Source organism: Tasmannia lanceolata, unplaced genomic scaffold (genome assembly GCF_043159265.1).
Source record: "Tasmannia lanceolata isolate RefF3 unplaced genomic scaffold, GAP_Taslan_0.1 ptg000037l, whole genome shotgun sequence".
Lineage (NCBI taxonomy): Eukaryota > Viridiplantae > Streptophyta > Magnoliopsida > Canellales > Winteraceae > Tasmannia > Tasmannia lanceolata.
In genome coordinates this window covers 33729884-33755116 of record NW_027518714.1, presented here as the reverse complement: position 1 = coordinate 33755116, position 25233 = coordinate 33729884, and the positions used below count along the sequence as shown (strand labels likewise).

The 25233-nt window shown below is 33.8% G+C and overlaps 1 protein-coding gene across 1 annotated transcript; it reads left to right on the top strand.

Annotated features, from left to right (window-relative positions):
- Positions 1–6916: 6916 nt before the first annotated feature.
- On the top strand, positions 6917–10658 carry LOC143861406 (uncharacterized). The gene is made up of 3 exons (XM_077372332.1): positions 6917–7518; positions 7676–9700; positions 9809–10658. Exons 1-3 carry the CDS (start codon positions 6917–6919, stop codon positions 10656–10658), a joined length of 3477 nt encoding a protein of 1158 aa, XP_077228447.1.
- Positions 10659–25233: the final 14575 nt, after the last annotated feature.

Sequence of the window (25233 nt, the reverse complement as noted above, 5' to 3'; positions counted from 1 at the left end):
TTTCTTATTTTAGGAAATTTATAAAACATCCATCTTTTAGACATAGAAAACCCTAGAGATGGTGTCAAGGTGCTTTTAGCCAAGTATTGGAATGAGGATCAGATTGTATTGAATCATAGATTTAGTTGGTGAAGGATGGAGATTGAAAAATATAAAGTTTCTTATTTTAGAAACTTTATAAGACATCCAACTGTAAGACATAGGAAACCCTAGAGAAGGTGTGAAGGTGCTAATAGCTAAGTTTTCAGATTAAGATGAGATGATATTGAATCTTTGATTTAGTTGATGAAGGATGGAGATTGAAAAAATAGAAAATTTCTTATTTTATAAACTTTATAAGACATCCATCTTTTAGACATAGGAAACCCTAGAGATGGGGTCAAGGAGCTTTTAGCTAAGTTTTGAGATTAGGATGAGATGTTATTGAATCTTAGATTTAGTTGATAAATGATGAAGATTGAAAAATAGAAAGTTTCTTATTTAAAAAACTTTATAAAACATATATCATTTTAACATAGAAGACCCTAGAGACGGTGTTAAGGAGCTTTTAGCCATGTTTTGGGATGAGGATGAGATGATATTGAATCTTAGATTTAGGTGATAAAGGATGGAGATTGAAAAATAAGAAAGTTTTTTATTTTATAGTGTAAGCCCAATGGTTCCCACCTTGGCAATTCCCATCTTATTTTGATGATTCCAATACACAAGTGATTTATGATCACAATGTGTTTGATTGTCTAAGTTGTAGATCATAATTGCTTAAAGACATCATTGCTTGGATTAAGGCCAAAGAAGCTCGCATTGGACCACTTATGAAGGCCAAAGACATCGGAGATCCAAGACAAATGAAGACTTGATGAATCACATTGAAGATCGAAGTCAATTTAGATTGTATAAAATCCAATCTTAGTTTTAGATTTTAAGAGGCATAACTAAGGAAATAAACACACACCCAAAATTTATATATGATTGTCTTTGTGGTGTTCTAACACCTTGGAACCTTCATAGCAATCCCAACTTGGTGTTAAGTTGGAAGCCCAAAAACATGAAGTGAAAATCTGCTCTTCATAGGCTTCTCGGAACTCCGAGAGAAATTCTCGGAACTCCGAGAAATATTCTCGGAACTCCGAGAAATGGTCCAGTAGACTTTTTTTCATCTTCTGTTTGTATTCCCGGAACTCCGAGATTTTTTCTCGGAACTCCGAGAACACTGTAACGGTCATATTTTGAGCCGTTGGGAATTTTGCTGGAATTACCACAATGCCATTGAACGGTCATATTTTGGTTTTCCTATATATATGGGCATTCTAAACTTCAAGACTATCAAACCTACTTGAACATCCTTAGAGTGAATCAAACTTATTTATGCCTCTCATCATCTAAGATTAGGATTTGGATCTTTAGGCCATATTTGTACATCTTCTGCAAAATTGTAAACCCTCGTGAGGGATTTTTGTTCTTTCTTTCTTATTCAAGAAATTGTATTCGGGCGAGTGTTCGGAGAAGCGTAGCCCACTCTCCGTGGTGAAGATTGCCACCAAGGTTAAAGGTGATCGGAATTTGTAATCGGCACCGATCTTCGCCGAATTTGAGGACCGAACCACTTTAAATCTCGGGTGCACTCTCTCTTGAACTCTAGCACTTTATTTTGCATTGCACCTCTAGATTTAACTTGTGTGCTTGAATTTTATTTTGATCTCTTAATTTCCAATTTAGGTTTGAGTTTTCAAAAGATTAAAACTTGATAGAAACCTAATTAATTTTCACTCCTCATAGTTGCCGTACTCGGGACCACCCTTGGAATTTCATATAGACTTTATAAAACATTAATTTTTTAGATTTAGTAAATTCTAGAGATTGTGTAAAGGAGCTTTTAGCCAAGTTTTGTGATTAGGATGAGATGGTATTAAATCTTAGATTAAAGGATGAAGATTGAAAAAATAAAAAGTCTCTTACATTAGAAACTTTATAAAATATCCATCTTTTAAACATAGGAAATCCTAGAAATTGTGTCAATTAGGTTTTAGCCAAGTTTTGAGATGAGGATGAGATGGTATTAAATCTTAGATTTAGTAGATAAAGAATGGAGATTGAAAAAATAGAAAGTTCCTTATTTTATAAACTTCATAAAACAACCATATTTGAGACATAAGAGACCCTAGAGAAGGTGTGGAGGCGCTTTTAGCCTAGTTTTGGGATGATGATAAGATGGTTTTGAATCTTCGATTTAGTTGATAATGGATGGAGATTGAAAAAATAGATTTAGTTGAGGATGAGATGATATTGAATCTTAGATTTAGTTGATTAAGGATAGAGACTAAAAAAAAAAAGTTTCCTATTTTAGTAACTTTATAAGACATCAATCTTTTAGACATATGAACCCTTAGAGATGGTGTCAATGAGCTTTTAGCCAAGTTTTGAGATGATGATGGGAGGGTATTGAATCTTAGATTTAGTTGATAGATGAGGATGAGATGATATTGAATCTTAGATTTAGTTTATGAAGGATGGAGATTGAAAAATTAGAAAGTTTCTTATTTTAGAAACTTTCTACAATATCAATCTTTTAGAAATAGGAAACATTATAGATGGTGTCAAGGTGCTTTTAGCGAAGTTTTAGAATGAGGATGATATGGTATTGAATCGTAGATTTAGTTGGTGAAAGATTGAGATTAAAAAATAGAAAGTTTCTTTTTTTACAAACTTTATAAAACATCGGTCTTTTTGACAACCCTAGATATGGTGTCAATGAGCTTTTAGCTAAGTTTTGAGATTTGGATGTGATGATAATGAATCTTTGATTTAGTTGATGAAGGATGGAGATTGAAAAAGTAGAAAGTTTCTTATTTTAGAAACTTTATTAGACATCCATCTTTTAGACATAGGAAACTTTAGAGATGGGGTGAAGGAGCTTTTAGCTCAGTTTTGAGATGAGGATGAGATGTTATTGAATCGTAGATTTAGTTGATAAATGATAAAGATTGAAAAATTAAAAAGTTTCATATTTTAGAAACATTATATAACATCTATCTTTTAGACATAGGAAACCGTAGAGATTATGTCAACGAGATTTTCACCAAGTTTTAGGATGAGAATGAGAGAGTATTGAAACTTAGATTTAGTTGATGAAGGATAGAGATTGAAAAACTAGAAAGTTTCTTATTCCGGAAACTTTGAAAAACATCAATCTTTTAGACTTAGTAAACCTTAGAGATGGTGTCAAGGTGCTTTTAGCCAATTTTTGGGATGAGGATGAGATGATATTGACTCGTAGATTTTGTTGGTGAAGGATTGAGATTGAAAAATAGAAAGTTTCTTATTTTATAAACTTTATAAAACATCCACCTTTTAGACATAGAAAACCCAATAGATGGTGTCAACGTGCTTTTAGCCAAGTTTTGAGATGAGGATTAGATGGTATTGAATTTTAGATTTAGTTGATCAATGATGGAGATTGTAAAATGGAAAGTTTCTTATTTTAGTAACTTTATAAAACATCTATCTTTTAGACATAGGAAACCTCATAAATGTCGTGAAAGTGCTTTTAGCTGAGTCTTGAGATGAGGTTTAGATGATATTGAATCTTTGATTTATTTGAACAAGGATGGAGATTGAAAAAAAAAAATTTCTTACTTTAGAAACTATATAAAACAACCATCTTTAAGACAAAAAAAACCCTAGAGATGGTGTGAAGGAGCTTTTAGCCAAGTTTTGAAATTAGACTAAGATGGTATTGAATCTTAGATTTAGTTGATAAAAGATGGAGATTGAAAAATAGAAAGTTTCTTAGTTTAGAAACATTGTTAAACATCCATCATTTAGAAATAAGAAACCCTAGTGATGATGTCAACGAGCTTTAAGCTATGTTTTGGGATGATCATATGAGGGTATTGAATCTTAGATTTAGTTGATGAATGATGGAGATTGAAAAATTAGAAAGCTTCTTATTTTAGGAACTTTATAAAACATCAATCTTTTAGATATAGGAAACCCCAAAGATGGAGTCAAGGTGCTTTAAGCCAAGTTTTGGGATGAGGATGAGATGGTATTGAATCTTAGATTTAGTTGATAAAGGATGAAGATTGAAAAATTAGAAAGCTTCTTATTTTATGAACTTCATAAAACATCAATCTTTTATCAATAGGAAACTCTATAGATGGAGTCAAGGCGCTTTTAGCAAACTTTTGGGATAAGGATGAGATGGTATTGAGTCTTAGATTTAGTTGATAAATGATGGAGATTGAAAATATAGAAAGTTTCTTATTTTAAAAACTTTATAAAACCTCTATCATGTAGAAATAAGAAACCCAAGTGATGATGTCAACGAGCTTTAAGCCATGTTTTGGGATGAGCATGAGAGTATTGTATTTTAGATTTAGTTGATGAAGGATGCAGATTGAAAAATTACAAAGCTTCTTATTTTAGGAACTTTATAAGACATCAATCTATTAGACATAAGAAACCCTAGAGATTGAGTCAAAGTGCTTTTATCCAAGGTTTGGGATGGGGATGAGATGGTATTGAATCGTAGATTTAGTTGGTGAAGGATGGAGATTCAAAAATATAAAGTCTCTTATTTTAGAAACTTTATAAAACATCAATCTTTTAAACATAGGAAAAAATGGGGATAGTCTAAACCCTGTCGGCCTCTCCAGTTCCCAAAGCCTATCAGAAAATAGACCTTCCCAGGATCTGCTAGACCCTGGCGAATTCGGGTCCCAAGACCCACCTACTGGGTTCGGGTCTCAAACCTCACCTACCGGGTCCAGACCTCAAGGCTCACCTACTGGGTTCGTGGCCCAAGGTGGGTTCGGATCTCTAGGCCAGCTCTCCAATCTTTCTCCTACCCCTAATCTAAAGCTCGTTGAAGCTGTAAAATTTGAAAAATTAAACTTTGGAAAAGACAAAACCCAGCCAGCTTTCCCTCTCAAACCTGGGAACTACTCTCGCCCTCTGCACAACCAAAAAACCCCTCCTTTCACCTTCTCTACCCCCAATCTTTCCTCTGATAGTTCAGGGATTTTAGGACCTGGAAAACCTCCTTCTTCCCTCCTCCCCTCAGTATCTCACTTTCCCTCTGCAACCCCTCAAAAATCCCTGCAAGCCCAAATCCCTGTTACTTCCTCGAATCTGCAGCAGAATCAAAATGCTCCAGTGGAGAGCCCTTGCAATAACAAACCCCCCATTAAACCTTGGGCTACTCTGTTCTCTTCGCCCAAATCTAACCTTGATCCTTCTTTGAATCGAGTTATCCCATCCAGGAATCCTGAAGGAAAAAAATGGCTGTTTTTGAAGATGAAGAGGAAGTCGAAGGAAGTCGGCGATGGGAAAACTGCCTGATCGGATACCTATCTGAGAAGAGGCCGTATTTCGTAGCACTCAAAGAAAATCTAACTCGAAAATGGAAACTTCGGGGGGGATTTTCAAATTTTCACTCTAAACAGGGGTTTTTTTGTTTTCAAATTCAGTTGCCCTGAGGACTGCACTCTCATCCTTGAAAATAATCAGACTTTTGGTGGCAGACCTTTGCTTCTAAGGAAATGGGTGTTTGGGGCTCCTATTGAAAAAATTGATCTACAATCCGTCCCTGTTTGGATCCGGCTCCCTGACCTTCCTTTGCAATTCTGGAACCAGAAGGGTCTTAGCAAAATATGGAGTATCATTGGTAACCCTCTCTACTCGGATTCTATGACTACTGAAGCTACAAGGCTAACGTATGCTAGACTTTGTGTAGAAGTTGATGTCGGCGATGATCTCCCTGATTCTGTCCTTATTCAAACGTCCAGAGGAATCCAAGCTCAGGAAGTTGTCTATGACTAGAAGCCCTCAGCTTGTAAATCCTGTAAAACCTTCTCCCACTCAGAATACTCTTGTCCCAAAAAAACCATTGTTTCAAAACCTACCCAGAAAAAGGAATGGAGACCTGTCAACGCTCAATCAGAATCTCTCCCTGACCCAAAAAACCCTGATAATACCTCAGAAACCCAAAAAAAAAGTCAAATGATTCTCTCCCATCCTCCCCTAAGTCTTCAATAAAGTATTCTTGTGTCAATTCATCTGTCCTAAATCCAGTTGCCCTGCAAAATAAATTTGATATTCTTGAAACAGATACTGAACATTGTAATAACCCTTGCCCCCAATCATCTCAAGAAGAACAAGTTGAACCCAGAGAAACACTAGTCCAAGACATAGATACCAACCTGCCCTTTCTTCCCAACCAAAGCCCTTTGGAAGCCTCTACCCCAAGAGATAACAATCCTATAGAACAGCAGTGTGATTTTTCTGCTGAATCCCTTCCTGACCCAAATTCAATTAGGATCCCTGATGAAAATTCCTTTGAACCTGACCAGTCACCCATATCTGCCGTCCTTGCTTCCCCTTCTTCTCCCTCTGCCCCTGTGGCTACTAGTACAGCCCAATTTCCTCCGTTGTAATGATGATCAAATTTGCTGTGTGGAACATCAGAGGTCTTGGTACTGCTGAGAAGAGAGAGGAAGTAAAGCACCTCATTAAAATCGAAAATCTTGAGCTCCTTTGTCTTACTGAGACTCGAGCTACTGAGAATAAGCTGGCTCCCTATCTTTTTGAATTGGCTCCTGGTTGGAAATGTGTCACAAATTACCAATATGTTGTCAATGGTAGAATCTGGGTCATCTGGAACCCGGGTGCCATAAAATTCAATCCTATATTCATTTCTGCTCAATGTATTCATGGTAGAGCCCAGCTTTTGCAAACAAACAAAGAAATTCTGATTTCTGCCATCTATGCCCATAATTATGGCAGGGAAAGAAGACGATTGTGGGAGTCCGTTAAAGCCATCCCAAATTCTGGTATACCTTGGATAGCCTGTGGTGATTTCAACATCATTCGTTTCCTTGGGGAGAAAGTTGGGGGTTCCTGCCCTTCTCGAGAAGATATGGAAGACTTCAATGACTGCATTGACCATTGCTCTCTACATGATCTTAACTCTGTCGGAGAATCTCTTTCATGGTGTAACAATTCTAGAACTGGAGATTTCAAGCTCAGAAAACTAGACCGCGCTCTGGTAAATGATGGCTGCCCTGCCTCCTTTGTGAAATACAAAAGCCAAAATATTTCTGACCACTCTCCCCTTGTAATTTTCCTGCAAGAAGAACTCCCTAATGGTCCCAAACCTTTCAGATTCTTTAATGTCTGGCTAGAAGACTTATCCATTTATGAATCGGTGGAAAGAGCTTGGAAAGAAAAGGTCAGCGGCTCCCCCATGTACAGAATCACTCAAAAGCTAAAGCTGGTAAAGGAGGCCATTAAGACCTTGAACAAGGATATTTTTGGAAGGGTGGATGTTAAACTTCCAGTGGTAAGGAGGAACTTGGAAGATTTGCAGGCTCAAGTTAAAGCCAATCCAAGCAATTTAGAGCTGAGAAAGAAAGCTGATGATCTTAAAGATTTCTTTATCCTTACAGCAAGACAGGAGGAAGCAATCCTGAGACAGAAGGCTAGAAATAACTGGCTTACTAGGGGTGACACCAATTCTCAGTTCTTCCTTTCGGAGGAGTCAAAAAATACTATGATGGTTCCGTTGCTTTATATATTTATCTCGTCTGTGATTCAGCAATCTCAAAGTTTCTTTATGATCCGATCAAATAAGGAACACTACTCGTAGCATTCCTGGGCATCGATGCTAACCATGGAGGGATCAGTTCTATGGGACTACAAATGACCATGGAGGGATCAGTTCTAACCCAGCAGATATTGCCAATGCCTTTGTCATCTATTTCTCTAGCATCCTGAACTCTGATGAGCACTCACCTGAGCCGTCTGCTATTCCTGAACCTGTCAAAAAGCTATCTGCTGACCAAGCTGTCTGGTTAACTAGACCTGTCCTGAGAGATGAAGTAGATATGGTGATCAAGCAATGCGATGGGGATAAAAACCCTGGCCCTGATGGGTTTAATGGGCAATTTTTCAAATCCTTCTGGTATCTAATTGGTGATGAGGTTAGTATTGCGATTTTTGAGTTCTTCAGGAAAGGCAAGCTTCTGAAATCAATCAACTCTACTTTTATTTGTCTTATTCCAAAAACCCCCGAGTCTACCTCTCCTGACCAATTCCGGCCTATTTCCCTCTGTAATTTCTTATACAAAATCATTTCAAAAATATTGGCTACCAGGCTTAAAGTGGTTCTCATCGACATTATAAGCCCAAATCAGTCTGCCTTTGTGGAGGGCAGGCTCATCCAAGAAAACCTTCTTCTCACAAACGACCTTATTCATAATTTCCATAAGCAGAATGGTTCTTCTTCCCCTGCTATGTGCCTTAAGCTTGACATTCGTAAAGCTTTTGACAATGTCTGCCATCATAGCCTCCGTTTATTTATGAAAAAAATAGGCTTCAATGAAGTCTGGTGTCTTTGGATTAGTCAATGCATCTCTGATCCTTCTTTTTCTATCCTTATAAATGGGACTCCTAAAGAGTTTTTCTTATCCTCTAATGGAATTCGACAAGGAGATCCCCTTTCTCCTCTTCTTTTTTGTATTGTTATGGAAATGTTTTCAATCATTTTCAATGAGGCCATGGTCTCCAATCAAATTCGCACTCCATTCAGGAGGAGAGATCTTCAAATCAGCCATCTGCTCTTTGCTGATGATGTGATTCTGTTTGCCAGTGTTGATAGAATTACTGCGAGTGGGATTACCAACTGCCTGGACAAATTCTCCGCTTGCTCTGGTCTTTCAATCAATCTTCTTAAGAGTGAAGTATTCTTTTCTGGGGGAGATATCTCTCTAAAGCAAAGCAGTACCCAAGCCTTGAGGATCCCAGAGGGGACCCTCCCTGTTACATACCTCGGCCTTCCTCTCATCCCTTCGAGACTCACCTCTAGGCAATGTCAACCCCTGATCACAAAAATCACAAAAAGAATTGCCTCGTGGAACAACAAGCATTTATCTCGTGTTGGGAGGCTGGAATTGATCCAATCAGTCCTCAACTCCCTTCACCTATACTGGACTGCTGCGTTTAATCTTCCACAAAGTTCCATCAATGAAATTGAGCCCATTTGCAGGACTTTCCTTTGGTCGGGTTCAGACTCAAAGAAGTGCTATCACCCTGTTGCCTGGGAGGTTGTCTGCCAAACTAAAGAAGAGGGGGGCATTGGAATTCGCAGGCTGTTAGACCTCAATAAAGCTAGTAAGATGAAACTTCTTTGGAACATTGTGGCTAGTAACAAGTCCTTGTGGGCTCAATGGGTTCAGAAAAAGTATTTCAGGGGGCGTAATCTCTGGCTTATGAAAAGCCCATGCAAGCCATCATGGGGTTTCAGGGGCATTTTTCAGGCTAGGAGTTGCCTTCAACCATTTGTGTGTTATTCAATTGGTGATGGATCTGGTATTGATTTTTGGAAGCAGCCTTGGCATCCAGGAGGAATCATTCAGCAACAATCTTCTATAGGCCCATTTGTAAGTAACATCCCGGCAAATGCTTCTGTAAAAGACTTATTTCAAAATGGGGAATGGTACAGTCTCATTGATCAACCTCAGAATAGGGAACTCAAGGAAATTCTTAGATCTGCCCTGATCAACTCTTCTCTGGAAGACTCTGCTATTTGGATGCCGACTCCCAGTGGGAAATTCACCTTGAAATCTGCTTGGGAATCAATCAGGGTAAAAAACCTAAAAGCGAGCTGGCACTCCACAATCTGGTTCTCGGGAAATATTCCAAGGCATGCCTTCTCCTGCTGGCAAGCATTCCTTTAAAGGCTCCCCACAAAGGACAGATTAATTAGGCATGGTACCCAGCTTCCTCCGGAATGCTTTCTCTGCCTGCACAGCTCGGAAAGCATTGATCACATCTTTTTCGAATGTGGGTACTCAAAATGGATTTGGAGGATTATTCTAAAGAACCTGAAAATTAAAAGGAGAATCTTGAATCTGCACTCTGAAGAGGAATGGATCAGAAACAGCTTCAAGGGTAAAGGTCAGTTCAGTACTGCTATTCGCCTTCTCTTCCAGGCCTCCATTTATTCTATTTGGTTTGAAAGGAACGAAAGAGCCCATGGCAAGGCCCCCCAACACAAACAGCAAACTTTGGCTCACATCCTGGCTATCGTTAGGACCAAGCTCATAGAGTTGCAAAGAAATGATTGTGTAAATCAAAACAGTATCTGTTGCTCCAAATTTTTAAATCTCCCCTGCTACCCGAAGCAAAAAACAGCCAAGTTTTGCATTTGGGTAAAACCCTCTGATCCCTGGGTTAAGATTAACACTGATTCTTCTCTTTTGAACGGAAGGGGGGGTTTGGGAGGCGTCATTAGAAACCACATGGGCCACCGTCTAAAATGGTTCTCGGCTACTGTCTGTGCTAAAAAGGATCCAATCAACCTTCTTGAATTGCAAGCTATTCTAATGGGAATTCAACTTGCAGCAAAACATAAGTTTAAAAATGTTTGGATTGAATCGGATTCATCATTGGCGGTAAACATTATTAATAACAATGCTCAATGCCCTTGGAAGGCTATCCCTGTCCTGGAACATATAAGAAGATCGCTGCAGAATTTCCACTCTTGGAAAGCTTCCCATATCTGGAGAGAAGGAAATGCAGTGTCTGATATCCTTTCAAAACTTGATTTCTCGTTTAAGGTGAAGATCTTGACCTACCTACCATCTCTCCTCTTCTCCTAGATTGTATGGCTCTAGACTCTTCGGAATTCAAACATCCTTGGTTGTAAGTTTCTCTTTTCTGGGTTTCGTTTTGTATTTGGGTGGGTGCCCTCTTCCCTGCCTGGTTTTGTTCCAGGCCCCCTTTTGTAATTTCGTCTTTTGTTTATTAATCAAATCTGGTAGGGGTCTTGCCTAACCCCAGCTCAATTATCAAAAAAAAAAAATCTTAGATTTAGGTTATGAAGGATGGAGATTGAAAAACTTGAAAAGTTTCTTATTTTAAAAACTTTATAAAACATTAATTTGTTAGACTTAGTAAACCCTAGACATGGTATCACGGAGCCTTTAGCCAAGTTTTGAGATTAGGGTGAGATGGTATTAAATCTTAGATTTAGGTTATAAAGGATGGAGATTGAAAATCTAGAAAGTTTCGTATTTTAGAAACTTTATAAAATATTCATCTTTTAAACATATGAAATCCTTGAAATGGTGTCAATGAGCTTTTAGCCAAGTTTTGAGATGAGGATGAGATGTTATTAAATTTTAGATTTAGATGATAAAGGATGGAGATTGAAAAAATAGAAAGTTTCTTATTTTATAAACCTTATAAAACAACCATCTTTTAGACATAGGTAACCCTAGATATGGTGTGAATGAGCTTTTAGCCTAGTTTTGGGATGATGATAAGATGGTTTTGAATCTTAGATTTAGTTCATCATGGATGGAGATTGAAAAAATACAAAGTTTCTTGTATTAGTAATTTTATAGAACATCTATTTTTTAGACAAAGGAAACCCTAAAGATGATGTCAACGAGATTTTAACCGAGTTTTGGGATGAGAATGAGAGGGTATTAAATCTTAGATTTAGTTGATGAAGGATGGAGATTGAAAAAATGGAAAGTTTCTTATTCTATAAACTTTATAAGACATCAATCTTTTAGAATTAGTAAACCCTATAGATGGTGTTAAAGAGCTTTTAGCCTAGTTTTGAGATGAGGATGAGGTGGTATTGAATCTTAGATTTGGTTGATGAAGGATGCAGAAGAAACTCTATAAAACATCCATCTTTTAGACATATGAAACTCTAGAGATGGTGTCGAGGAGCTTTTAGCTAAGTTTTGAGATGAGGATGAGATGATATTTAATCTTAGATTTAGTTGATGAAGGACAGAGACTTAAAAACTAGAAAGTTTCTTATTTTAGGAACTTTATAAGACATCAATCTTTTAGACATAGAAAACTCTAGAGATGATGTCAAGGAGCTTTTAGCCAAGTTTTGAGATGACGATGAGATGGTATTGGATCTTACATTTAGTTGATAAAGGATGGACATGGAAAAAGTAGAAAGTTTTTTATTATGGAAACTTTATAAAACATGAATCTTTTAGACATAGGAAATCCTAGAGATTTTGTCAACGAGCTTTTAGCCAAGTTTTGGGATGAGAATGAGAAAGTATTAAATCTTAGATTTAGGTGATAAATGATGGAGATTGAAAAAATAGAAAGTTTCTTACTTTATAAAAATTATAAAACATCCTTCCTTTAGACATAGGAGAACCGAGAGACGGTGTCAAGGAGCTTTTAGCCGTGTTTTGGGATGAGGATGAGAAGATATTGAATCTTAGATTTAGTTGATTTAGGATGGATATTGAAAGAATAGAAAGTTTCTTATTTTAGAAACTTTGTAAAACATAGATCTTTTAGAGATAGGAAACTTTAGAGATAATGTTAACGAGCTTTAAGCCAAGTTTTTGGATGAGAAGTAGAGGGTACTGAATCATAGATTTAGTTGATAAAGGATGGAGATTGAAAAATTAGAAAGTTTCTTATTTTAGAAACTTTCTAAAACATCAATCTTTTAGACATAAGAAACCCTAAAGATGGTGTGGAGGTGCTTTTAGCCAAGTTTTAGGATGAGGATGACATGGTATTTATTCGTAGATTTAGCTGGTGAAGGATGGAGATTGAAAAATAGAAAGTTTCTTATTTTAGAAACTTTATAAAATATCTATCTTTTAGATATATGAAATCCTAGAGATGATGTCAATGAGCTTTTAACTAAGTTTTGAGATGAGGATGAGATGATATTGAATCTTTGATTTAGTTGAGAAAGGATGGAGATTGAAAAAATTAAAAGTTTCTTATTTTAGAAACATCATAAGACATGCATCTGTTAGACATAGGAAACTCTAGAGATGGGGTTAAGGAGCTTTTTGCTCAGTTTTGAGATTAGGATGAGATTGTATTGAATCTTAGATTTAGTTGATAAATGATGAAGATTGAAAGAATAGAAAGTTTCTTATTTTAGATACTTTATAAAACATCCATCTTTTGAACATAAGAAATCCTGAAGATGGTGTCAAGGAGTTTTTAGCTAATTTTTTATATGAGGATGAGATGATACTGAATCTTTGATTTAGTTGATGAAGGAAATATAGACTAAAAAATAGAAAGTTTCTTAGTTTAGAAACTTTGTAAGACATCCATCTTTTAGACATAGGAACCCTCTAGTGATAGTGTCTAGGAGCTTTTAGCCAAGTATTGAAATTAGGATGAGAGCGTATTGGATCTTAGATTTAGTTGATAAAGGATGTAGATTGAAAAAAAAGAAAGTTTCTTATTTTAGATACTTTGGAAAACATCCATATTTTACACATAAGAGATCCTAAAGATGATGTCAAGGTGCTTTTAGCCATGTTTTGGGATGAGGGTGAGATGGTATTGAATCGTAGATTTTGTTGGTGAAGGATTGAGATTAAAAAATAGAAAGTTTCTTAATTTATAAACTTTATAAAACATCCAGCTTTTAGACATAGGAAATCCAATAGATGGTGTCAACGAGCTTTTAGCTATGTTTTGAGATGAGGATTAGATGGTTTTGAATTTTAGATTTAGTTGGTCAAGAATGGAGATTGTAAAATGGAAAGTTTCTTATTTTAAAAACTTTATAAAACATCAATCTTTTAGACATATGAAACCTCATAAATGGTGTGAAAGAACTTTTAGCTAAGTTTTGTTATTAAGATTAGATGGTACTCAATCTTTGATTTATTTGAACAATGATGGAGATTGAATAAATAAAAAGTTTCATACTATATAGACATAGGAAATCCTAGAGATGACATGAACGAGCTTTTAGCCAAGTTTTAGGATGAGAATGAGAGAGTATTAAATCTTATATTTAGTTGATGAAGGATGGTGAGTGAAATAAAAAGTTTCTTATTTTAGAAACTTTATAAAACATCCTTCTTTTATACATAGGAGAACCTAGAGATGGTGTCAAGAAGCTTTTAGCTGTGTTTTGGGATGAGGAAGAGATAATATTGAATCAATATTTAGTTGATTAAGGATGGAGATTGAAAATATGGAAAGTTTATTATTTTAGAAACTTTGTAAAACATCCATCTTTTAGACATAAGAAACCTTAGTGATGATATGATGTCAACGAGTTTTAAGCTAAGTTTTGGGATGCGTATAAGAGGGTATTGAATCTTAGATTTAGTTGATGAAGGATGGAGATTGAAAAATTAGAAAGTTTCATATTTTAGAAACTTTATTAAACATCAATCTTTTAGACATAGGAAACCCTAGAGATGGTGTCAAGAAGCTTTAAGCAAAGTTTTGAGAAGAGAATGGGATGATATTAAATCTTAGATTTCGTTGATGAAGGATGGAGATTGAAAAAATTGAAAGTTTCTTATTTTAGAAACTTTATAAAACATCCGTCTGTTAAACATAGGAAATTCTAGAGATGGTGTGAAGGAGCTTTTAGCAAAGTTTTGAGATGAGGATGAGATGATATTGAATCTTTGATTTAGTTGATTAAGGATGGAGACTAAAAAAATAAAAAGTTTCTTATTTTAATAACTTTATAAGACATCAATCTTTTAGATATGAACCCCTAGAGATGGTGTGAAGGAGCTTTTAGCCAAGTTTTGAGATGAGGATGAGAGGGTATTGAATCTTAGATTTAGTTGATAGATGAGGATGAGATGATATTGAATCATAGATTTAGTTTATTAAGGATGGAGATCGAAAAATTAGAAAGTTTCTTATTTTCGAAACTTCTAAAATATCAATCTTTTAGACATAGGAAACCCTATAGATGGTCTCTAGGTGCTTTTAGCCAAGTTTTAGAATGAGGATGAGATGGTATTGAATCGTAGATTTAGTTGGTGAAAGATGGAGATTAAAAAATAGAAAGTTTATTTTTTTATAAAGTTTATTAAACATCCGTCTTTTAGACATAGGAAACCCTAGACATGGTGTCAATGAGCTTTTATCTAAGTTTTGAGATTTGGATGAGATGATATTGAATCTTTGATTTAGTTGAAGAATGATGGAGATTGAAAAAATAGAAAGTTTCTTATTTTAGAAACTTTATAAAACATCTGTCTTTTAGACATAGGAAACCCTAGCGATTATGTCAACGAGATTTTAACCAAGTTTTAGGATGACAATGAGAGAGTATTGAATCTTAGATTTAGTTGATAAAGGATGAAGATTGAAAAATAGAAAGTTTCTTATTCCAAAAACTTTGTAAAACATCAATCTTTTAGACTTAGTAAATCTTGGAGATGGTGTGAAGGTGCTTTTAGCCAATTTTTGGGATGAGGATGAGATGATATTGACTCGTAGATTTAGTTGGTGAGGGATTGAGATTGAAAAATATAAAATTTCATATTTTATAAACTTTATAAAACATCCACCTTTCGGACATAGGAAACCCAATAGATGGTGTCAACATGCCTTTAGCCAAGTTTTGAGATGAGGATTAGATGGTATTGAATTTTAGAATTAGTTGATGAAGGATGGAGATTGTAAAATGGAAAGTTTCTTATTTTAGTAACTTTATAAAACATCAATCTTTTAGACATAGAAAACCTCATAAATGGTGTGAAAGTGCTTTTAGCTGAGTCTTGAGATGAGGATTAGATGGTAATGAATCTTTGATTTATTTGAACAAGGATGGAGATTGAAAAAAAAGAAAGTTTCTTACTTTAGAAACTATATAAAACAACCATTTTTAAGAATAAGAAACCCTGGAGATGGTGTCAAGGTGCTTTTAGCCAAGTTTTGAGATTAGGTTGAGATGGTATTGAATCTTAGATTTAGTTGATAAAGGATGGAGATTGAAAAAATAAAAAGTTTGTTATTTTAGAAACATTGTTAAACATCCATCATTTAGAAATAAGAAACCCTAGTCATGATGTCAACGAGCTTTAAGCTATGTTTTGGGATGAGCATATGAGGGTATTGAATCTTAGATTTAGTTGATGGAGGATGGAGATTGAAAAATTAGAAAGCTTCTTATTTTAGGAACTTTATAAAACATCAGTCTTTTAGACATAGGAAACCATAGAGATGGAGTCAAGGTGCTTTAAGCCAAGTTTTGGGATGAGGATGAGATGGTATTGAATCTTAGATTTAGTTGATAAAGGATGAAGATTGAAAAAATAGAAAGTTTCTTATTTTAGAAACTTTGTAAAACGTCCATAATTTTGAAATAAGAAACCTTAGTGATGATGTCAACGAGCTTTAAGGCATGTTTTGGGATGAGCATATGAGGGTATTGAATCTTAAATTTAGTTGATGAAGGATGAAGATTGAAAAATTAGAAAGCTTCTTATTTTATGAACTTTATAAAACATCAATCTTTTATCAATAGGAAACCCTATAGATGGAGTCAAGGTGCTTTTAGCCAAGTTTTGGGATAAGGATGAGATGGTATTGAATCTTAGATTTAGTTGATAAATTATGGCGAATGAAAAAATAGAAAGTTTCTTATTTTAAGAACTTTGTAAAATCTCTATCATTTAGAAATAAGAAACCCGAGTGATGATGTCAACGAGCTTTAAGCCATGTTTTGGGATGAGCACATGAGAGTATTGTATCTTAGATTTAGTTGTTGAAGGATGGAGATTGAAAAATCAGAAAGCTTCTTATTTGAGGAACTTTATAAGACATCCATCTTTTAGACATAAGAAACCCTAGAGATGGAGTCAAAGTGCTTTTATCCAAGTTTTGGGATGGGGATGAGATGGTATTGAATCGTAGATTTAGTTGGTGAAGGATGGAGATTCAAAAATAAAAAGTCTCTTATTTTAGAAACTTTATAAAACATCAATCTTTTAGACGTAGGAAACCCGAGAGTTAGTGTGAAGGAGCTTTTAGCTAAGTTTTGAGATGAAGATGAGATGATATTTAATCTTTGATTTAGTTGATAAAGGATGGACATTGAAAAAATAGAAAGTTTCTTGCTTTAGAAACTTTTTAAAACATCTATCATTTAGAAATAAGAAACCATAGTTTTGGAATGAGCATATGAGGGTATTGAATCTTAGATTTAATTGATGAAGGATGGATATTGAAAAATTAGAAAGCTTCTTATGAACTTTATAATACATCCATCTTTTAGACATAGGAAACCTTAGAGATGGAGTCAAGGTACTTTTAGCCAAGTTTTAGGATGAGGATGAGATGGTATTAAATCGTAGATTTGGTTGGTGAAGAATGAAGATTCAAAAACATAAAATCTCTTATTTTAGAAACTTTATAAAATATTAATCTTTTAGACATACGAAACCGTAAAGATAGTGTAAAGGGGCTTTTAGCTAAGTTTTGAGATGAAGATGAGATGATATTGAAATTTTGATTTAGTTGATGAAGGATGGATATTGAAAAAATAGAAAGTTTCTTATTTTAGAAACTTTATAAGACATCCATCTTTTAGCCATCTGAGACCCTAGAGATGGGGTCAAGGAGCTTTTAGCTAAATTTTGAGATTAGGATGAGATGGTATTGAATCTTAGATTAAGTTGATAACTGATGAAAATTGAAAATGGAAAGTTTCTTATTCTAAAAGGTTTATAAAGCATCAATCTCTTAGACATAAGAGACCCTAGAGATGATGTCAATGAGCTTTTAGCCATGTTTTGGGAAGAAGAGATGAGGTGATATTGACTCTTAGATTTAGTTAATAAGGGATGGAGATTGAAAAAATAGAAAGTTTCTTATTTTAGAAACTTTATAAAATATTATTTTTTTAGACTTAGTATACTCTAGAGATGGTGTCATGGTGCTTTTAGCCAACTTTTGAGATTAGGGTGAGATGGTATTAAATCTTAGATTTAGGTTATAAAGGATGGAGATTGAAAAACTAGAAAGTTTTTTATTTTAGAATCTTTATAAAATATCTATCTTTTAAACATATGAAATCCTAGAAATAGTGTCAATGAGCTTTTAGCCAAGTTTTGAGATGATGATGAGATCTTATTGAATTTTAGATTTAGATGATAAAAGGATGGAGATTGAAAAAATAGAAAGTTTCTTATTTTATAAACTTTATAAAACAACCATCTTTTAGAGATAGCCGACCCTAGAGATGGTGTGAATGAGCTTTTAGCTTAGTTTTGGGATGATGATAAGATAGTTTTGAATCTTAGATTTAGTTGATCATGGATGGAGACTCAAAAAATAGAAAGTTTCTAATATTAGTAATTTTATAGAACATCTATTTTTTAGACAAAGGAAACCCTAAAGATGATGTCAACGAGGTTTTAACCGAGTTTTAGGAAGAGAATGACAGGGTTTTGAATCTTAGATTTAGTTGATGAAGGTGGAGATTGAAAAAATAGAAAGTTTCTTATTCTAGAAACTTAATATGACATCAATCTTTTAGACTTAGTAAACCCTATAGATGGTGTCAAGGAGCTTTTAGCCTAGTTTTGAGATGAGGATGAGATGGATTGACTCTTAGATTTGGTTGATGAAGGATGCAGATTAAAAAAATAGAAAGTTTCTTATTTTAGAAACTTTATAAAACATCAATCTTTTAGACATATGAAACCCTAGAGATGGTGTCAATGAGCCATTAACTAAGTTTTGAGATGAGGATGAGATGATATTAAATCTTAGATTTAGTTGATGAAGGATGGAGACTAAAGAACTAGAAAGTTACTTATTTTAGAAACTTTATAAGACATCAATCTTTTAGACATAGAAAACCCTAGAGATGGTGTCAAGGAGCTGTTAGCCAAGTTTTGAGATGACGATGGGATGTTATTAGATCTTAGATTTAGTTGATAAAGGATGGAGATGGAAAAAATAGAAAGTTTCTTATTATGGAAACTTTATAAAACATCAATATTTTAGACATAGGAAACCCTAGAGATGTTGTCAACGAGCTTTTAGCCAAGTTTTGGGATGAGAATGAAAAGATATTAAATCATAGATTTAGTTGATAAAGGATGGAGATTGAAAAATAGAAAGTTTCTTACTTTACAAACATTATAAAGCATCCTTCTTTTAGATGTAGGAGAACCGAGAGACGGTGTCAAGGAGCTTTTATCAGTGTTTTGGGATGAGGATGAGAAGATATTGAATCTTAGATTTAGTTGATTTATGATGGATATTGAAAGAATAGAAAGTTTTTTATTTTAATAACTTTGTAAAACATACATCTTTTAGACATAGGAAACCCTAGAGATGATGTCAACGAGCTTTAAGCCAAGTTTCTGGATGAGAAGTAGACGGTACTGAATCATAGATTTTGTTGATGAATGATGGAGATTGAAAAATTAGAAAGTTTCTTATTTTAGAAACTTTCTAAAACATCAATATTTTAGACATAAGAAACCCTAGAGATGGTGTCAAGGTGCTTTTAGCTAAGTTTTAGGATGATGATGAGATGGTATTGAATCGTAGATTTAACTGGTGGATGATGGAGATTGAAAAATAGAAAGTTTCTTATTTTAGAAACTTTATAAAACATCGATCTTTTAGACATAGGAAATCCTAGAGATGGTGTCAAGGAGCTTTTAACTAAGTTTTGAGATGAGGATGAGATGATATTGAATCTTTGATTTAGTTGAGAAATGATGGAGATTGAAAAAATTGAAAGTTTCTTATTTTAGAAATTTTATAAGACATCTATCTTTTAGACATAGGAAACTCTAGAAATGGGGTTAAGGAGATTTTTGCTCAGTTTTGAGATGAGGATGAGATTGTATTGAATCTTAGATTTTGTTGATGAAGGATATAGACTAAAAAATAGAAAGTTTCTAATTTTAGAAAGTTTGTAAGACATCCATCATTTAGACATAAGAACCCTCTAGTAATGGTGTCGATGAGCTTTTAGCCAAGTGTTGAGATTAGGATGAGAGCGTATTTGATCTTAGATTAAGTTGATAAATGATGAAGATTGAAAAAATAGAAAGTTTTTTATTTTAGATACTTTGTAAAGATGATGTCAAGGTGCTTTTAGCCATGTTTTGGGATGAGGATGAGATGGTATTGGATCGTAGATTTTGTTGGTGAAGGATTGAGACTAAAAAATAGAAAGTTTCTACTTTATAAACTTTATAAAATATCCAGCTTTTAGACATAGGAAACCCAATAGATGGTGTCAACGAGCTTTTAGCTATGTTTTGAGATGAGGATTAGATGGTTTTGAATTTTAGATTTAGTTGATAAAGGATGGAGATTGTAAAATTGAAAGTTTCTTATTGTAAAAACTTTATAAAACATCAATCTTTTAGACACAAGAAACCTCATAATTGGTGTGAAAGAACTTTTAGCTAAGTTTTGAGATGAGTATTAGATGGTATTCAATCTTTGATTTATTTGAACAAGGATGGAGATTAAAAAAATAAAAAGTTTAATATTATACAAACTTTATAAAACATCAATCTTTTAGACATAGGAAATCCTAGAGATGATATCAACGTGCTTTTAGCCAAGTTTTGGGATGAGAATGAGAGGGTATTAAATCTTATATTTAGTTGATGAAGGATGGTGATTGAAATAGAAAGTTTCTTATTTTAGAAACTTTATAAAACATCATTCTTTTAGACATAGGAGAACCTATGATGGTGTCAAGGAGCTTTTAGCCGTATTTTGGGATGAGGAAGAGATAATATTGAATCTAATATTTAGTTGATTATGGATGGTGATTGAAAATATGGAAAGTTTATTATTTTAGAAACTTCGTAAAACATCCATCTTTTAGACATAAGAAACCATAGTGATGATGTCAATGAGTTTTAAGCTAAGTTTTTGAATGAGAATAAGAGGGTATTGAATCTTAGATTTAGTTGATGAAGGATGGAGTTTGAAAAATTAGAAAGTTTCATATTTTAGAAATTTTATAAAACATAGGTGCTTTTAGCCAAGTTTTGGGATCAGGATGAGTTGGTAATGAATCATAGATTTAGTTGGTGAAGGATGGAGATTGAAGAATAGAAAGTTTCTTATTTTTAGAACTTTGTAAAACATCCATCTTTTAGACATGTAAAACCCTAGAGATGGTGTCAACGAGCTTTTAGCTAAGTTTTGAGATGATTATGAGATGATATTGAATCTTTGATTTAGTTGATGACGGATGAAGATTGAAAAAATCGAAAGTTTCTTATTTTAGAAACTTTAAAAGACATCCATATTTTAGACATAAGAAACCATAGAGATGGGGTGAATGAGTTTGTATAAGTTTTTAGATAAGGATGAGATGATATTTAATCTTAGATGTACTATATAAGGGATGAAAATTAAAAAAATAGAAAGTTTCTTATTTTAGAAACTTTATAAAACATCCATCTTTTAGACGTAAGAGACCCTAGAGACGGTGTCAAGGAGCTTCTAGCCATGTTTTTACATGTAGATGATATGATATTGAATCTTAGATTTAGATGATGAAAAATGGAGATTGAAAAAATAGAAAGTTTATTATTTTAGAAACTTTATGAAACATTAATTTTTTTGACTTAGTAAACCCTAAAGAAGGTGTCAATGAGCTTTTAGCCAAGTTTTGAGATTATGGTGAGAATGTATTAAATCTAAGATTTAGGTTGTAAAGCATGGATATTGAAAAAATAGAAAGTTTCTTATTTTAGAAACTTTATAAAACATTAATATTTTAAACATATGAAATTCTAGAAATGGTGTCATTGAGCTTTTAGCCAACTTTTGAGATTAGATTGAGATAGTATTGAATCTTAGATTTAGTTGATAAATGATGGGGATTGAAAATATAGAAAGTTTCTTATTTTAAAAATCTTATAAAACAACAATCATTTAGACATAAGAGACCCTAGAGATGGTGTGAAGGAGCTTCTAGCTTAGTTTTGGGATTTTGATAAGATGGTTTTGAATCTTAGATTTAGTTGATCATGGATGGAGATTGAAAAAATAGAAATGTTTTTATTTTAGAAACTTTATAAAGCATCTATCTTTTAGACATAGGAAACACTAGAGATAATGTCAACGAGGTTTTAACCAAGTTTTGGGATGAGAATGAGAGGGTAATGAATCTTAGATTTAGTTGAAGAAGGATGGAGATTGAAAAAATAGAAAGTTTCTAATTTTAGAACTTTATAAAACATCTATTTTTTAGACTAAGTAAACTTTAGAGATGGTGTCAAGGGGCTTTTAGCAAAGTTTCGAGATGAGAATGAGTTGGTATTAAATCTTAAGTTTAGTTGATGAAGGATGAAGACCGAAAAAATAGAAAAGTTTCTTACTTTAGAAACTTTATAAAACATCCATCTTTTAGACATTGGAAACCCTAGAGATGGTGTCAAGGAGCTTTTAGCTGAGTTTTGAGATGAGGATGAGATGATATTGAATCTTAGAGTTAGTTTATGAAGGATGTAGAGTAAAAAAATAAAAAGTTTCTTATTTTAGAAACTTTATAAAACATGCCTCTTTTAGACATAGGAACCGGTAGAGATGGTGTCAAGGAGCTTTTAGCAAAGTTTTGAGATTATGGTGAGATGGTATTAAATCTTAGATTTAGTTTATAAAGGATGGAGGTTGAAAAAATAGAAAGTTTCTTATTTTAGAAACTTTATAAAACTCTAAGATTTAGTTGATAAAGGATGGAGATTGAAAAAATTGAAAGTTTCTTATTTTATAAACTTTATAAATAACCATCTTTTAGACATATGAGATCTTAGAGATGGTGTGAAGGAGCTTTTAGCCTAGTTTTGGGATGATGATAAGATGGTTTTGTATCTTTGATTTAGTTGATCATTGATGGATATTGAAAAAATAGAATGTTTCTTATTTTAGAAACATTATAAAGCATCTATCTTTTAGACATAAGAAACCCTAGAGATAATGTCAACGAGGTTTTAACCCAGTTGTGGGATGAGAATGTGAGGGTTTTGAAACTTAGATTCAGTTGATGAAGGATGGAGATTGAAAAAATAGAAAGTTTCTTATTTTAGAAATTTTATTAACTATTAATCTTTTAGACCTAGTAAACCTTAAAGATGGTGTAAATGAGCTTTTAGCCAAGTTTGGATATGAGGATGAGATGGTATTGAATCTTAGAATTAGTTGATAAGGGATGGAGATTGAAAAAATAGAAAGTTTTTTTATTTTAGAAACCTTATAAAACATCTATCTTTTAGGCATAGAAAACTTAGAGATGATGTTAACGAGCTTTTAGCCAACTTTTGAGATGAGAATGAGTGAGGATTGAATCTTACATTTAGTTGATTAAGGATGGAGATTGAAAAAGTAGAAAGTTTCTTATTTTAGAAACTTTGTAAGACATCCATCTTTTAGACATACGAAACCCTAGAGATGTTGTCAAGTAGATTTTAGCCAAGTTTTGAGATGAGGATGAGATGGTCTTGTAGCTTAGATTTAGTTGATGAAGGATGGAGATTGAAAAAATAGAAAGTTTCTTATTTTAGAAACTTTATAAAACATCTATCTTTTAGACATAGGAAGCCCTAGAGATAATACCAACGAGCTTTTAGCCAAGGTTTGAGATGAGAATGAGAGGGTATTGAATCTTAGATTTAGTTGATTAAGGATAGAGGTTGAAAAAGTAAAAGGTTTCTTATTTTAGAAACTTTACAAAATATCAATCTTTTAGACTTAATAAACCTTAGAGATGGTGTGAAGGAGCTTTTAGCCAAGTTTTGAGATTAGGATGATATGATTTTGAATCTTAGATTTAGTTTACGACGGATGGAGATTGAAAAATTGGAAGTTCCATAATTTAGAAACTATATAAAACATCAATCCTTTAGATATATGAAACCTTATAGAGAGTTTCTTGTTTTAGAAACTACATAAAATATCAATCTTTTAGCCAAGTTTTTGGATGTGAATGAGATGGTATTGAATCTTATATTTAGTTGATGAATGATGGATATTTAAAAAATAGAAAGTTTTTTATTTTAGAAACTTTATAAAACATCTATCTTGTAGACATATGAAACCCTAGAGATGATGTCAACGAGCTATTAGTCAACTTTTGAGATGACAATGAGAGGGTATTGAATCTTATATTTGATTAAGGATGGAGATTGAAAAAATAGAAAGTTTTTTATTTTAGAAACTTTCTAAGACATCCATCTTTTAGACATAAGAAACCCTAGAGATGGTGTCATGGGGCTTTTAGCTAAGTTTTGAGATGAGGATGAGATGGTATTGAATCTTAGATTTTGTTGATAAAGGATGGAGATTGAAAAAATAGAAAGTTTATTATTTTAGAAACTTTATAAAACATCCATCTTTTAAACATAGGAAGGCCTAGAGATGATATCAACGAGCATTAAGCCAATTCTTAGGATGAGAATGAGAGGGTATTGAATCTTAGATTTAGTTGATTAAGGATGGAGATTGAAAAAATAGAAAGTTTCTTATTTTAGAAACTTTACAAAATATCAATTTTGTATACTTAATAAACCCTAGAGATGGTGTCAAGGAGCTTTTAGCCAAGTTTTGAGATGAGGATGATATGGTACTGAATTTTAGATTTAGTGTACGACGAATGGAGATTGAAAAATATAAAGTTTCTTATTTTAGAAACTTTTAATAACATCCATCTTTTAAACATATGAAACCTTAGAGATGGTTTAAAGAAGGTTTTAGCCAAGTTTTGAGACATAAGAAACCCTAGAGATGAGGTCAAGGAGCTTTTAGCCAAGTTTTGAGGTGAGTATGAAATGGTATTGAATTTTAAATTTAGTTGATAAAGAATGAAGATTGAAAAAGTAGAAAGTTTCATATTTAAAATTTTTTAGAAAACATCCATCTTTTAGACATAGGTAACCCTAGAGATGGTGTCAATGAGCTTTTAGCTAAGTTTTGAGATGAATATGAGATTGTAGACACCCCATTTTGCTCTACCTTAATCGATAAAGAAATTAGGGTTTGTTTTCCGTCGGTTTTCCAATGTCTTTCTTTCCCGCATCCGTTTGTTACATTTCTAAATATTTTTGGTCATTTCCGTCGTGTTTCGCATTTTCCCGCTAAATGTTGAAAAGGATTATTCAGAAAAATCTAAACTAGGGAGAATTTGTACCCGTTTGTGTGGGACCCGCTGGTGTGGGACCTGCTAGTGTGGGACCTGCTAGTGTGGGACCCGTTTGTGTGGGACCCGCTGGTGTGGGACCTGCTAGTGTGGGACCTGCTAGTGTGGGACCCGTTTGTGTGGGACCCGCTGATGTGGGACCCGTTTGTGTGGGACCCGCTGATGTGGGACCCGCTTGTGTAGGGCCCGCTGATGTGGGACCCGCTTGTGCGGAACCCGCTGATGTGGGACTCACCATTAGCATGACTTAACTTTCTCTACCATTT

Excerpts from the sequence above, each read along its gene's own strand:
- LOC143861406 (XM_077372332.1), top strand. The coding sequence starts at position 6,917 with ATGGAAGACTTCAATGACTGCATTGACCATTGCTCTCTACATGATCTT. Across the intron at positions 7,519-7,675 it reads AGGGGTGACACCAATTCTCA|GGATCAGTTCTATGGGACTA; the intron begins GTTCTTCCTTTC and ends CTAACCATGGAG. Across the intron at positions 9,701-9,808 it reads TTCTCGGGAAATATTCCAAG|CTCGGAAAGCATTGATCACA; the intron begins GCATGCCTTCTC and ends CTGCCTGCACAG.